Source organism: Elephas maximus, chromosome 3, assembly GCF_024166365.1.
Source record: "Elephas maximus indicus isolate mEleMax1 chromosome 3, mEleMax1 primary haplotype, whole genome shotgun sequence".
NCBI lineage: Eukaryota > Metazoa > Chordata > Mammalia > Proboscidea > Elephantidae > Elephas > Elephas maximus.
The window spans coordinates 67212139-67227128 of record NC_064821.1 but is presented as its reverse complement, the minus strand read 5'-3'; the positions used below and the strand labels follow the sequence as shown (position 1 = coordinate 67227128).

General features: G+C 47.6%; 1 protein-coding gene across 2 annotated transcripts in view; it reads right to left on the bottom strand.

Moving 5' to 3' along the window:
- Nucleotides 1-5887: 5887 nt before the first annotated feature.
- ARID1A (AT-rich interaction domain 1A) overlaps nt 5888-14990 on the bottom strand; it is a 73060-nt gene continuing 63957 nt past the window's right edge. The window contains exons 13-20 of one of the 2 annotated variants that reach the window (XM_049878381.1): nt 14335-14467; nt 13984-14159; nt 13454-13604; nt 13237-13371; nt 13046-13142; nt 11675-12566; nt 10751-10881; nt 5888-8949 (exon numbers count right to left, since the gene is read on the bottom strand). In XM_049878381.1, the coding sequence (XP_049734338.1) occupies nt 7219-8949; nt 10751-10881; nt 11675-12566; nt 13046-13142; nt 13237-13371; nt 13454-13604; nt 13984-14159; nt 14335-14467 (3446 nt within the window). In that variant the 3' untranslated portion in view covers nt 5888-7218. The remainder of the gene's footprint in view (nt 8950-10750; nt 10882-11674; nt 12567-13045; nt 13143-13236; nt 13372-13453; nt 13605-13983; nt 14160-14334; nt 14468-14990) is intronic. The other variant, XM_049878382.1, reaches the window with a different exon arrangement.

The following is a 14990-nucleotide window of genomic DNA, read 5'->3' as shown; positions in this document are numbered from 1 at the left end:
GGCGAGCGGGGCGGGGACGGCGTGGCCCGACGACTCGGTGCTTCCCCTCCCCCCATGCGTTAGCACCTTCCCGCCTTGGTGACACCTGGAGAGTTCTCTCTCGCACTTCACGCTCCTCCAGTCCCCTTCCCCCACTCCCAGTTAGACCGCTTGGACTGCTGTCTCAAGAGTCGGTGTTCTACCCCAGTTCGATTCGCATTCACTGAATTCCCTATGGGTACCGAGGCTCTGGTAGCTGGGGGCTGCCCCGCGGCCTCTTCACAGAAGCCAGAGCCGCACTTTCCCTGCTGTCAAGCAACAACAGCTCAGCACAGGGCCTGGCACACAATAGGTGTTCTCTGAATGGAAAGAAAAGCTTTCTTGGGGTTTCTGTGGCCAGCAGCGGCACCCTGTGTCCTGCGTGTGAAGAAAGTGGGGGATCCCCCTGATTTTCCCCTCCTCCGGCAACCAGGAACCTTCTGTCCTCCTTCAATCCTTAGCTCCACCTCAGGTTGCTAATGAGGATGGTGAAGGAAACCTCTGAGAACAACCCCCAGGACTCCTTTCTCCTTCCTCACTCAAGCAGTTTCTCTCATAGGAAGTGGGGCCAAAAAAGAAAAAAAGAAGCTAACTCAACAAAACCGGCTGTTAGGGAGGAGCGGCCAGTTGGTACCCCTGTAACGGAAACTGTTAGAACAACTTTGCACCCTCCTTAAAGGAAACAGATAATAAATCCCTCTCCGTTGGTGGATTTTTTGCTTCTCAGGATTCCAAAGCCTTCTGCGGTTTCAGTTATTTGTCCCCCAAACGAAGCTGGGGTCTGTGTTAGCCTCTGGCCCACAGCCCTGCCTGGAGGGAGGGGTTTATCTTTTCCAACAGCTACTAATGTGGGTGGGAACAAAGAGGTGGTTGCTATCTCTCCAGGCAAAGAAAACTAGCCCACATCAACTCTGTGGGGCCCAGGGACTGTATCTTTTGGTTCTTTATAACCCATCGCAGGTCCTGAGACTTAAGCTGTCCTCAGATATTTGTTGTGTGTAAGGTGGATAAAGTACAAATCACATTTTAGTCGTTACGTTTTTGTTGCAGGAGAATGAAAAAACGCAGTTTAGAATGCCCTTCCCCCATGTTTTTCAGTGACACACACTGGCTTTCAGCTCCAGTGAAAAGGCAAAGCCAGGACACATCCATGACTGAGGCCTAAGGTTCTGGCTTGAATCTTGAAATCCATAAGGCTCCAAGCAGCACTGTTTGCAGAGATAAAACTATGAAATGAACTGTCTGAATTCCCAAGAGAAAAAGACATAACATTCTCAGGGTCCCCTCTATACACACCAAATTTCCTCAAAAATCTGTTTGTTAAAAGGACAGGGGTCTCTTGTGACAAGTCAATATTTTCTAAAAGCTTAAGCATAACCTGTTCAAGGTAGAACTTTGTCCAGCTCTTCAGTTCTACTTTTCTGCCATTTCTTCTTCCTTTCCTTCTCTGCTGCCCAACCCCCTCCTCTTCCACTCTGTTTCCTGTTTCATTTTCTGGCTCCTGCTCCGAACGGAAAACAGGGAAGCTGAGTTTTGTGCTCTTAAAGCCCTGGCTTGTCAGATTGGAAGGAGGCTGGGTGTGATGGGAGGGGGTTCTGGGCCTCCAAAGCTGTGAGTGAGGCGTGGAGGAGACAACTGTCTCCAATCTTTGCTTTTAGAGTCTGCAGCTAAAATGGAGCCTGCATCAACACAGGCAGCCAATTGAGCGACCAAAACTGCGAAGAGCAAGCCAGAGAGAGCTGTATCCCAGTTCTGGAAACTCTATACCTCCCAGCTACTTCCTTTAAGAAGCAAATATCCCACACCGCCAAGAAACAGTTTCATAATACAAACCCCTAACCCAAACAATGCAAGTAACGCATCGCTGTTACTAGAATCCTAGAATGTATGGGGGCTATACCATTTGTTTCTTGAACATGTCTCTTTCTTTTTCCCTGCTTGAAACTCTACTGCCAGGCTACCTGTTAGCTGGCCCACTACGTCTGGGTCTCAGTTGAAATGTTACCTCTTCCCAGAGGCCTTCCCTGACTACCCAGCCACAACCACCATCACCCTGTTCTATTTTCTTCATAGCACTTAACATCACACATTATCTTGTCTGTGAATTTTCCTCGTTTCATGGTCTGATTCTCTCTTCTGAGATGTAAGCTCTAGGAGAGCATGGACTTTGTTTATCCATGTATTCCCAGCATTTAAAACAGTGTCTTGCACATTCTGTGTACAAGATAAAGATCTGGTGAATTAATTCATTTGTTTAATCTGATATCTACATTTTATGGATGAGGGAGCTAAAACTCAGAGGAAGTCGCTGACCTGAGGTCACAGAGGTAATGGTAGAAGTGGGACTTGAAGTCAGGTCTCCAGCCTCCCAGACTAGTTCTTTCTACCACTCCATACTATTCTAATATCAGGTTTACCCTTATCCTCTCTCTCCCTTTTACCAATTGTTTAAAGAGTATTTGTGGCCTATGCCAAGAACCCTGTATAAGGCATACCAAGTCCACCAATGTTGGAGTGCCCACCATGTGCCAAGGGTAAGGATGCAGCACTGAGCAAGATAGACAGTCCTTGCCCTCATGCAGATGATGATAATATCTACTTCATAGGAATTATATATAGTGTTTGGCATGAAGTAAGTGCTCAGTAAAGGTGGGCTGTTATAATTCCCTGAACAAATAAGAGTGATTTTCCCACCAAAGGTAGGGAGAAGGAAGTTCGGTAGTTCTCACCTCCCTGGCGCTCTCTGACAACTCATTTCTCAGCATGTCTTACCTTGCTCCTGCCTCCTCATCTGGAGGTGGGCTTGGCCCAGGATGGGCAGAGAGACAGCCCACTACATCTATTCTCAGTAGCTCAGTTACCAGACACTACAAGTGGTCGTAATCCTATCGGAATGATGGAGTGGCTGGCCCTGACATAGGGCATTGGCTCTATAGCCATACTATTATGGGGCAAAAGTGATCACACTGTTTTTTAATTCCTGTTACTGACAACTGTTAGCAGGCAGGGCTAATGTCCGTGATGCCAGGCAACTGTGCCCTTACCAGAACTTTATGTTACTTCTTTTCACTGTGGATAAAAGGGCATTCATTAGCAGTTTCCAAGGATGCTGGGTGATATCCACATCCATCCTTACATCTAGAATGGCATCACTCAGGTCTTGGACATTTACCAAAAGCATTCTTTTGGCCTCTGTTTTACCACTTAAAGATGCCCATCCACCCCAGAACAAAGACTCACCTTGGCTCCCAATTGCAGGAGCCAAACACTGATCCTTTATATAGTCCATGAACACTAGATATTTTTTACCCTTCCTTCAGTGTTTGTCTTTCAATAGTTGGAAAATCCTGACCCTACTGGTGTTTCTCTGACTAGAGACCTAGCGGGAAGGGCCTTAGCCACTCTGGGGTGGACGCGGCTGCAAGGCAAAAGAGCCAATGAGGTTGAGAGTATTGTTTAGGCTGGACTTGGCTGCTCTCCAGCTATGGAAGAAGGTTAGGGTCATTTGGGGGGTGGAGAGGGAGGAGCCTGGGAAAAAAAACTATTAGCCACACCCCTGGGTTCTCCACTGGTTAGGTTCTATTTAGTTCTCAAAAGCAAATTACTCACAGCTCAGTGGCTAGCAGTTCTCTTGGTCCCGTGGTAACTCCAGTCAGAAATTGGAGACCGGGCTAGGCTGCCCCTGCATTGCAGGAGAGCAGATGAAAGGAACCCAGGAAACCAAACTCTACTGTAACGCTCCACACACAGCCGAGAAATTCACTTTCTAGACTAGGAAATAGAGTTCAAGGGGCCAGGAGCAAAAATAGGCATTAAAAACCAGGCTCACTTAGATATAGATATGAAAATCTTCCCATTCAGTATTTTCCAGAAGAGTCCTAGGAGCACATCTTGATTGAGGTTAGCCAATTGCCTTTTTTCCCCTCTCTCAATATTCATTCCTCTTTGTGACCCAAATATTAACAGCCACACTTAACTTGATAAACACTTGGTTCAAACTCTTGGGACAATTTTACCTCATGCTAAATACAACAAATCTTGCTTTGGCTTGCTGAGCTCCACAGCTAGATCGTTACCCCCGGTTCTCTTTTGATCCAGAAAGTGCAGTGGTTTATGGGTCTTGGAGTCAGGTAGACCTTGGTGTGTGGGCTCAGTAGGCCTTTCACTTGTCTCTTTCCTTGACTGTAATACGAAAGCCAGGATACTGACCTCAGTAGCACAGGGCTGTAGTAGGATTATTTGTGATATTTCATGTCTGGCATACAGGTAGGTACTTAATAGGAAGTTGTTTCAAGTTTCGCTTCTAAGTGCCCACAGTAATAGCATTTTTCCGGGAAGCTGAACTTGAAGGAATTCTACATATTTTTTTCCTAAGAAGATGAACAGAGAAGCCACATACTGTAGCTTTAGCCTTGTAAAAGCAACTGGACCTGATCAACATCTACTTCATTCAACAACTACTTATTAAGAGGCAACTATGTGCCAGGCCATGCTGTAGGACATGGATACAGCAGTGAACAAAAGAAAACACCGCTGCACTCAGAACTTCTAGTGAAGAACAGGTAAGTAAATGGGCCAGATGGTAACAAGTGCTATAAAGAAAAATGAGGCAGAGAAGGAAAATGGAACGGAGATTTTAATTTTAAATATGGTGATCAGGGAAAGCTTTACTGACAGGACATTTGAGCAAAGACCTGAAGGACGTAAGGGCTTGAGTCATGCAGATACCTCATGAAAGAATATTCTAGGCAGAGGGAACAGTTAAGTACAAAGATTCCAAGGTGAAAATAACCCTATATAACAGAGTGAACAATGGAGAAAGAGAGGTGGGATCAGAAACATAGTGGCAAATTAGGTAACTGAAGGACTCCTAAGCTATTATGAGGATATTGACCCGATTTGGATTTTGAAAGGATCATCTGGTTGCTATGTTGAGAATAGGTTCAACCAGGCAAAGCAGAAGCCGGGAGGCAAGTTCAAAAGCTATTTCAAGAATCCGGGGAAGATAAGAGAGTGTCTTGGACCAGAGTGGTAGTGGCTGGATTGAGGAGTATTTTCTGAAGTGTGCTGACACACTGGACGTGGAAGTGAAAGGATTCAAGGATAACTTCCATGTGTTTTTTTTTGGCCAAGCAATAGAAGGATGGAGTTGCCATCTACTGAGATGATTATTGGAGCAGATTTCTAGGGGAAGACAGGGCATTTTGGCATATTCAATTAAATTTACAAGCAACAGTATAAAAAAAGGCAGCTGAATATACTAGTCTGGAGGCAGGGAGAGAGCCAGTCTGGAGATAATTAAGTTGGAGGCCTACTCCAGATAAATGGTTGCCTTACTGTTAAAAATTTCTAAAGGAAACAGTCTCCCTTTGCCAACAATTTATAAATTTTCTTTCCCCCTAGAGTATCATCAATTTCTTTGGCTATTTAAAGTCACTTTATTTCAAGAGGAGCCCTGGTGGCACAGTGGTTAAGTGTTCAGCTGACCAAAAGTTCGGGAGTTCAAATCCACTGCCCGCTCCCTAGAAACCCTATGGGGCAGTTCTACTCTGTTTATAGGGTCATTATGAGTCAGAATCAACTCGATGGCAGTTTGGGTTTTGGTTCTATCAAGAGGCTAACATGCTTTTATGCCTGGAACTTCCTCCTGTAAGCTAAATCTTCTCAGAGCTTTCCTGAACTTAGACTTACACTATGGGGTTCAAGCGGAATATGGTCAAGAAATTTCAGGTTCCAAGGGGCCACCATTTGGGGGAAGACAGCACATCAGGGGAGGTGCAAGAACAGGTCCAACCCCCACCCCCATCAAATGGTCAAGCTTTTAAGTAGTTTGAAGACAATAAAAAGCCTCACAAACGTCTTACCAAGATTTAATGTACATTTATTCTTAACACGTGGAACATATAGTATAAAGATTTCATACTGAATAAATGATATTCATTAAGCCAAAAAAGGAAAAAAAGGAATTTACATCAAGTTTTAGCTACATTGTTTGAAATACAAATATGCAGATTTTATCACTGAAAAAATCTCAATTGTGTTTCTTCATCAGGAACGTCAACTGAACCTAGAACTTTTTCACACCTCGATTAGAAAGAAAACAAAACAAAACAAAAACCCAGAAAAAAATAAACTATAAGTTGATTGGCTGCTGAGACAGCAAGGACTTTTTACAGAGACCTGTACAGCATCGCACCAAGAGGGGCGATGTCTGGCAAGAGATTAAATAGCTGTGTCTCGCTTTGTGCAGGTCACCAACTTGTTAACTCGTCATACTATAAAGGGGTGGCTGGGAGGGGAACCAAACTGTGGGGATCCAGAGGGTATGTGCAATGTACAACGTCATATATATACACACGTGGCAGCGCAGTGGCTGCAGCTAAAGGTTAAAACCAGTTCTAAGAGGTGATCTCAGGGTTATTCATACAATCAAGGAGGAAGAGAAAGAGGTCAGGGTGTTGTAGGTTCACACATGATACTTTGGGGGAAAAGCCTTTTTTTTTTTTTTTCTCCTCAACGTTTAACTAAAAACATTTTTAAAAACTACAGCTTGCTGCTGACCCAGCGTTTTCTCTTTTTTCCATGTGAGACATTATTATTACAGTATGTTTACAGTATCAGGTGTACAGTACAGTACATGAAAGGGTCTACACTCTACTGCACAGGCCTCTCCAGTGAACAGGGTCTGTCCACAACTGCTAACTTCTCGGCTCCTGCAAGATTGTGAATGTACAACAATAAACCACACACAGTTCAGCAGTCACCTTTTTTGTCCTTCAGAGGTTTTTTTTTTTTGTATTTTTTCCTTTTTTTTTTTTTTACCATTAAAAACAGTTATGAAATGTGGCATCCCGTTGATGCAAGGACCGGGAAAGCCATTTTTATTTTATTTTTTTTTCCCCAAACTCACTGTAAACGACAGTAACTTTGGTTAAAATAAAAAAGTCTTCTATGTAGGCAGAGCTTTGTCTTTTCAAACAGGGTGGGGACCTGAGGGGAGTAAGGTGAGGACAAGGAACAGAGAGGGGTGGGAGGGTGAGGGAGGAAAGAGCAACAGGAGAGACTTTTTCCCAAGGAAGAAGCTGGACAGCACAGGGTAAACTTGATTCTGAGGTGGTTTTGCATAAATAAAGGGCAACAGTCAGTTTCTAAGTTCTCCACACACGCACACACACACGGGGGGGAGGTGTCCCACGGCTGTCATGACTGGCCAATCAAAAACAGTACATCACAAATGACTTGTGAAACCAATGAGTTCATTAGCGGTGATACCGAGATGTCCAACAGCCGCGACTCATATAGTGTGAACTCTGAGTGGTTCTCGTCCACCTTGGCCAGGGCAAGCAGTGCGCGGGCAGCCCGCCGCATCATGTCCACACTGGTTGGCTCAAAGGGCGGGTTCTGCATGTGAAGCAGGCTTGCCTGGCTCTGCTGGAACTGCGTGGCAGCAAGGCTGTCCTCTAGGAAGCCCAGGAGGTTGCCAATGCTGCCCTTCTGCACTGCAATGGCGCGGGCTGCCAGGCTGTCACCCTGCGCCAGGTTGGCCAGAAGTACCACGGCCATCTCCCGGCATACTGGGTTCTTTCGGTCACTGAGGAAGCGCACCATGGTGCTATACAACTTCTCCAGACGGCTGAAGGGGGGTGTGGCCAGGATCAGGTCCACATTGTTGTCCTGGATGCTGAGTTTGCTGAGGGTTTCCAAGACCAGTCTCTGGGGGGAGAGGACGGCGTTGGGGCCCAGGGTGGAGAAGGGGTCCTGGGCTTCAGCTGAAGGGCACACTGCCCAGTGTAGGAGTCCGTCCAGGACAGGCAGGCAGATGCTCTCAGGGTATGGGGAGAGGTCCAACTGCCCCGAGATGTTGGCGAGCGTGACCAAGGTGTTCTCCCGGAGCATCTCCAAGCAGTCCCACCACCACTCCACTTTGTTGCAGCTCACCCCTTGGTCCTGCTCCTCCTCCTTCTCATAAGTTAGTGGTGCCTGCTTCCGTTCTGGGTGCTTGTGGTGCAGCAGGATCAGCTTGCCCAGGATCAGCAGCAGCCCTGGGTGTTTGGACATTTCAAAGTCGTTGCCTGGCACAAATGACAGGCTACGGATGGTGTTGGACACACAGACGCAGCGCTTGGCGAGGGAATCCTGCCAGTCCAGAAGGGTACACAGTGGGGTCTCATCTTTACTGTGGGGTTCGTCCTCTAGAATCTTGATGTTCCGGTGGCTCTGTGCTGGGCTGATGCCAAATGGGAACTTGCTGCTCTCCTTGGTGGCTTCTGCACTCTTAGCTCCCTCCTCGGTCAATGTGCTAGACCGGGTGGACAACATGTCATCCATGGTGGCTGTGATTCGTTTTTCTGGAGGGCCATCAGGCGGGGGACCCTCCTGCTCTGTTGTCCCTGGTATGCCCTCTGCTGCTGTGATGTGTTTCCAGGGGGCTGGTGGGCAGGGCACGTGAGGCCGGGTAGGCAGCAGCTCTGTCTTGCTCTCAAAGTGGGTCTGGATATGCTCAGTGGTGTCCCCTCCACCAATCCGCCAGTGCAGCAGGCCACTGTCAAACTCCTGCACGCGCCCAAGCTTATCTGAGCAGTCCACCACAAATGGGTCATTCTTCTGCACGATCTTCACTGGTAGCTTGTCAAACTTACTGATCAGCTTCTCCTCACTATTTTCTGAGACTGGCTTGTCCTTGCCCGAAAAGGCCATCTCCTCATCATTTTCAACTACTTCCTCTTCTTCTGCCTCCTCCAGTTTAGGACCTAGGAGGTCGTCTTCCTCCTCCCCCTCCACAGGGACTGGACTAGAGGCTTTGCTGAATCTCCCAGGGTCTAGTAATGTTCTCTGTCCGGGGTCACCCACCTCATACTCCTTTAGAATGCCAAAGATCTCGATCAGGCAACGTCGGAAATATTCCACAAGGAGTTCTAGCAATCCTGGGAGCTAAAGGAGAAAGAACAGAAAATAAAGAGAAAAGTAGGCTAAGAAGAAATTTCTTGACTTCAGAGGGCCTTCCGAAGGTCTTCCATCTAACCCCTCCCTTTCCTTACAGGTCAGGTATCTGTATCAATTTGGAGAAAAGCAGAGTTGGTCCCTCTCCCAAAGGCTCTCCGTGGAGCAGGTTATCTTAATCCCTCCTATGCCTATCACAGAGTTCTTCCATCTGCCCAACCTACCTTCGCTTAGGCCTGCCTCCAGTGGGATGAAAATGCTGGGGAACAGCTTTGCACCTCATCTACCAGTGCCAGTGCCACCCATCTCTCAGGCTCCTCTTTTCCAATCAATTTTCTCCCTTTCTTCACCAGGCCTGGTTTCCTACCCACTGGTCAATCACTGAGCCACTGTTCCTCTTAGGATACTCTGTACACCCCATTGCCAAGTGGGCCCTCAGACTAGACGTGGCAAGATGACCCCTTCCAACATGAGCTGAGAGGAGGGAATGTAATGTGGACAGATGTTCACCTGCCCTCTTCTCCAAGCTCTCCTACATGCCAGGAGGCTGGCCCTCCATGAATCTTACAATACAATGAGTGGGAAAAGGCCTCAGCTCTCCAAACATTGGTCCAAGCTGGTGCTAAGGAGACCCAAAACCAACATGGATTCTTGTACAGACCTCTAGAAGAAAACACTAATCTCCAGTTGGATTAATTTTTGGCTGAACAGTATAGCAGAAAAGAAAAAATAAGGGCTTTAGTATTAGAAAGATCTGGGTTTGAATTCTAACTTTTCTAGGAACTAGCTATATGATGTGAACTCTCCAAGCTGTAGATTTTTCCATCTTTCCAACAGAAATTATAGAAACCCTATACTTGACAGGGATGTTCTGACGTCTAAATGGAATCCTATATAAAATGCTTGGTAAACGGAAATTGCTCAATCAATATTTGATTTGTTCCCTTCCCTTCTCATGGGAGGCAGTATTATACGAGGGAAGTAAAGCTAGGCTTTAGAATCAGAAGGATTCCACTGACAGCTGTATGAACCAGGGCAAGGCCTCTCTGAGCTTATTTACTCACCTCTAAATGGCCACATATCCTGCCTCATGGGCCATTGTGAGGATGACATGAAACAAACTATAAAGGGTCTGACACAAAGTGACGACACAGTAAACGGTAATCATTCATAACAATGGCCTTCCTGCAGCAAGTTAGCTCCTTGACAGGTGGGTTGATAAGTACTAAGGATGATTAAAACAAAGAGTAGGATGGTGCAGCACACTCTTCCCAGCTACACGTCCTGTGGAAAACTCAAGGTATACATCCTATGGAGCGTGGGTCTGGAAAAGCAGCTTTGCAAAAACATGATTTAAAAAAAAAAACGTTCACAAGTATACTTCTTTATACTTTTCATTCTACACTTTGGGATAACATAATCAACACAGACCTCATCTACTCAGAGTGAAAGAAGAAAAGAAGGGAAAAATAAACTGCTCTGCTCTCTGATAAAGACCACAGGTTCTTCTTTGTAGTCTAAAAATATGGGTCCTCCCTGAATGACATCAAGAGAATTTGTATTTCTTACCAATACCAAAAAGTTTCTCCCAAATTCCCTTTGAAGTCAATCCTGTGATACCTTAAACCAATTATTATTGTTCTTAATATCCTAGGCCCATGGATGGGTACCGACTGACATGGGAGACATTTGACAAAACCATGTCCAGGGACAGCTGAATTTTCTGTGTCAGTTAGCACTGCTTACTTCAGGATCCCAAGTCCCCCAATTCTTCCCCAGGCACTATACTTACCTGACTGAGGTTGAAGGTCATGATGCTGTTATCATCATATAGCAGGATGTTAATGGTGTCTAATGCCCACGTGCTCTCTGCCAGCAGCCCAGACTTGAGGGACATCATTACCCGCCATGCCTCCGGGGTTCCTGAAATAAATCCCCATGTCTTCCATCCACCAAAGTCCAGGTTGGCTGGAGGCCACTCCACTACTCCCCTAAGGCTGGCTCATCAGTCAGGCTACTCTGAAGATGGTGGGAGGCAGTTCCTATCCAGGAGATGACACACACCTGCCCTCAAGGATTTTAAGTCTCTCTGGGATATCACTTAAGGAGCCCTAGTGGCACAGTGGTTAAGCACTCAGCTGTTAACTGAAAGGTCGGTGGTTTGAACCTATCAGTTGCTCTGTGGAAGAAAGATGTGGCAGTCTGCTTCTGTAAAGACAGCAGCCTTGGAAACCTACAGGGCAGTTCTACTATGTCCTATAGAGTCGCTATGAGTCAGAATCGACTCGACAGCAATGGATTATCACTGCATGGTGATTTCTCTTTTTATCGTGCTTTAAGTGAAAGTTTATAATTCAAGTCGGTTTTTCATACAAAAACCTATACACACGTTGTTATGTGACCCTAGCTGCTCTCCCTGTAATGTGACAGCACACTCTTCCTCTCCACCCTGTATTTCCCATGTCCATTCAACCAGCTCCTGCCCCCCTGCCTTCTCATCTCGCCTCCAGACAGGAGCTGCCCACACAGTCTCATGTGGCATGGTGATTTCTTGAAGGAAAGCCTGATATCAGCTTATTTCTTCCTTAACAGAAATTCTTTGACTATTTTAGTCAACACTCAACCAGACTGAACATCATCTGGAGTATTAGGATGGGAAGGAGCAATGGACAAGGGAGGGGAGGGGCAATTAACCCAATCAGGGACATCTGCTTACCAATGTCTTTCATTGTGAGCCGCCGCCTCTGCTTCAACACAGGCTGTGTGGCTTCAACGGAGCCAGGTGGGAAGGTAATATCCCGCCGAATCATGGGGGGCTGCACAGGGGCAGGTGCTATATGCGAGGCAGGCACTGGTGGGCCTGCCTTCTGCATTTTCATCCCCGAGTGCAGGAATGGAGACTTGCTAGGAGAGGTGCGGTTCTCCATTGGCCGGGACAGGGGAGCGGGGCTGGATACCTGAGGAATGTGATTCTGCATGCTTGGCGGGGGCTGGTAGTTAGATGGAGGGGGCCTTGTCATGGGGGGCACGGGGGCAGAAGGACCATATGGGGGCTGGCGTGTGCCATGGGAAGGCCATGGGCCTTCGTGGTTGGCCCTCTGATCCGTGTGCAGCATTTCATCTGTTCGGTTCACACCATGATAGGCAGGACCCTGGGGGGCAGAACCTGTGCTCTGCCTGTTGGCATAATTGTAGGTCATGTCATTACGGCCCTGCCACATGGTGCCTTGCTGAGCAACCTCAGATGATGCTTGTATGGGGCCACTCATCATTTGTGGTGGCATGTTCTGCTGGGCGTTGGAGCCAGGGGGTGCAGAGACACGGTCTCGGCCAAATTGGAATGGAAATTGGTTCTGGGGGCCGCCTGCTGGTCGGCGCTCCGTAGCAGCAGCAGCAGTGGCAGGATAGGCATTGCTATACTGGTTGTACACATCTTGCTGAGGGGAAGGCTGGGCAGTTTGTTGCTGGCTGGCAGGCTGAGGCTGGGCTGGGGGCAACTGCTGCTGCTGAGGCTGCCCTTGCCCCGTGCTGTATGGCACGCTGTACATCTCTCCTTCATGCCGCTTGGCGGGAGGGCCGTATGTGCCATCCATCGGCCGCTTATAATTCTAAGACAGGGACAAGCAGAAGGGAAGTTAATAACTCCGCACTCAGGGACACAAGACAAATGTAGACCCACGGATACCAAGATGGCTACAACCAGACACTTGATGCTTACTTCTGCCCCTCCAAGAGAGAAGACAGATACCAAAGGAAGAAAAGTATCACCTTTACAAATTATGTTTTGAAACTGATTCTGAAAGCACAACCATTCTCTTTTCCCTCTGGCACTCCCTTGCTCTAAGTAGAAACACATACAAAACCTCAAAGATCAAAATCAGGCCTGCTAATATCCCTTTTGGAGATTGGTCTGGACTCCAAAAAGGGAAGAGACTGAGGGCTTGGCTCTTCAGGCATAACTCTGGCCATGTGGGTGGGAGAAGAATGTCAAAGTATCTAAAGTGAGCTTCATAGATTTTTCAACAGATTAAATTAGTTTATTAGCTAGTTTTCAAGGGGAATCTATGTCAGTCCATTCCCTCCTCACCTGCTGCTGCTGTTGATACATTGTGGTCTGCTGGCTGGGGAAGGGGCTGCCAGAAGGGGTGCCTTGGGTGGAGAACTGATTGCCATAGGAATCATGTCTGCAGTTGGGAGAGAAGCAGAAGATCAGGGTGGGAAACCACAAAGCCTGAGCCATGATGCCACTGAGGCTGGGCCAGATCAGGCTTCACTCACCGCTGCTGCTGTTGCTGCTGCTGTGGGGGGTAGCGGCTAGGAGAGTACATCCCCGAATCTGGGTTGGAAGGCATAAGATTCGATTGTGGGGCCCCAGTGCCCATGTTTCCCTCAGGTCCTATTCCAGGCTCCGTCCTAAACAGAATTGGAGAAGCGGATTGAGTCCATGATAGCTGTGGGGTGCTGGGGGTGCAACAGGAGCAGGGGCCATGCTTACCTCACTCTGTCATAAGGACCTCCATAAGGGTAGTGCTGTCGTGGTCCCATCGCCACATTCCCCAGCCCAGGGCCAGCAGCACGGCTGTAGGGGTCCCCCATCCCACCGTTGGGACCCTGTCCTGAGGACATGAAGGGATCACTCCCCGGAGCTGAGTGCAGAAAGAAAAGGAGGCAGTGAGAAAACTCGTTGGTTGGCTGGCTTAGCAATCTACACCTTGCCTGACTGAAGGGCCTAGACCTGCAAAGACCCAGGGCCTCTCCAGAGCTCAAGGTTTTTCCTTACAGATTCAAAATGGAGACCCCAAAATGTCCTAACCAGCAAAGAACAGGTATTTGTTAAGGGGATGACAAGGTGAGGCCAGAGAGAGAGATAAGAAAGGAGGTAGGGATGAAGAAGGATGGTTACGACATGCTCAGGAAATGCCTTATTTCAGACGATGGCTTGACAAGATCCCTGAGCCACCCTCAAGATATACCCCATCCCCCTAGCCCTGTCTTGAATGGCGGAAGGTCAATGGTTAAGGTCACCTTTCCTCATGCTGCCATAAGGATCCTTATTTGGCTCGTAGGACATGCGCCCCATCATGTCAGAGGTATTCATACTGGGCTGGTACCCAGGGTTTGGAGTCATGGAATTCCGCTTCTGGAATGTGGGGTCACTTCCATCAGAAAAGGCATCCTGGATCCCGACTGAATTGCTCCTGCTCCAGAATGAGGAATGCCAATTAACCCAAATAAAGCAGCTCTTCTAATATAATGCAGAACTCAGAAGAGTCACTGGCTGGACAGCCAGGCAGGGGCCACCCTTGGGCTGCACAGGAGCTCTGATACACCTCTCCTCAGAGTCCCCAAACCACCTGTTCCAACTTCTGGACTTACCTCATGCCTGGCAAGGGGGGGATCTGACTGTGTGGCGTGGATGCTGGAGTTGGTGGCTTCAGGTCACCTCCTTCTGCCATGGAACTGCTGGTTGACTGAGGAGTCTGTGGCCCCTGCATAGACCCTGACCCCGCTGTGGAAAGAGATGCAGAGTGAGCAGTTTGCTCGGCAGGAAGGTTTAACCCTCACAGAAACACACAAATGCCCTAGGAACTCTTTGGAAAAGATCTTCGTAAGGCTAAAGATCAGGATCCTTTTAAGCTTAAATAATCCTTCTCAGCAAAGGATCTGAAAGGCTAGGTAATAAAAAAAAATTGAAGGTTCTATTGCTCCTAGCTACTAGTCACATTTGGAGAACAGGAGTGATGTAATGACGGTATCACCAACCTGCTGATTCCTTCATTCACTGCCATCTTCCTTAACTACTTCTCTTTACTTCCAAGGACCTTGTCTAACCTATTAAACCCTGTAACCCTGGTGTGTGAGCTCCCAGTCAGGGTACCCCAAATTCTAGGCAGAGAGGTTCCATCTTGCCCCAAACCTATGACACCATTCAGGACCACCCCCCCAAAAAAAACCCCACTGCCATCGAGTCAATTCCAACTCACAGCAATCTTATAATAGGACAGAGTATAACTGCCCCATAGGGTTTCCAA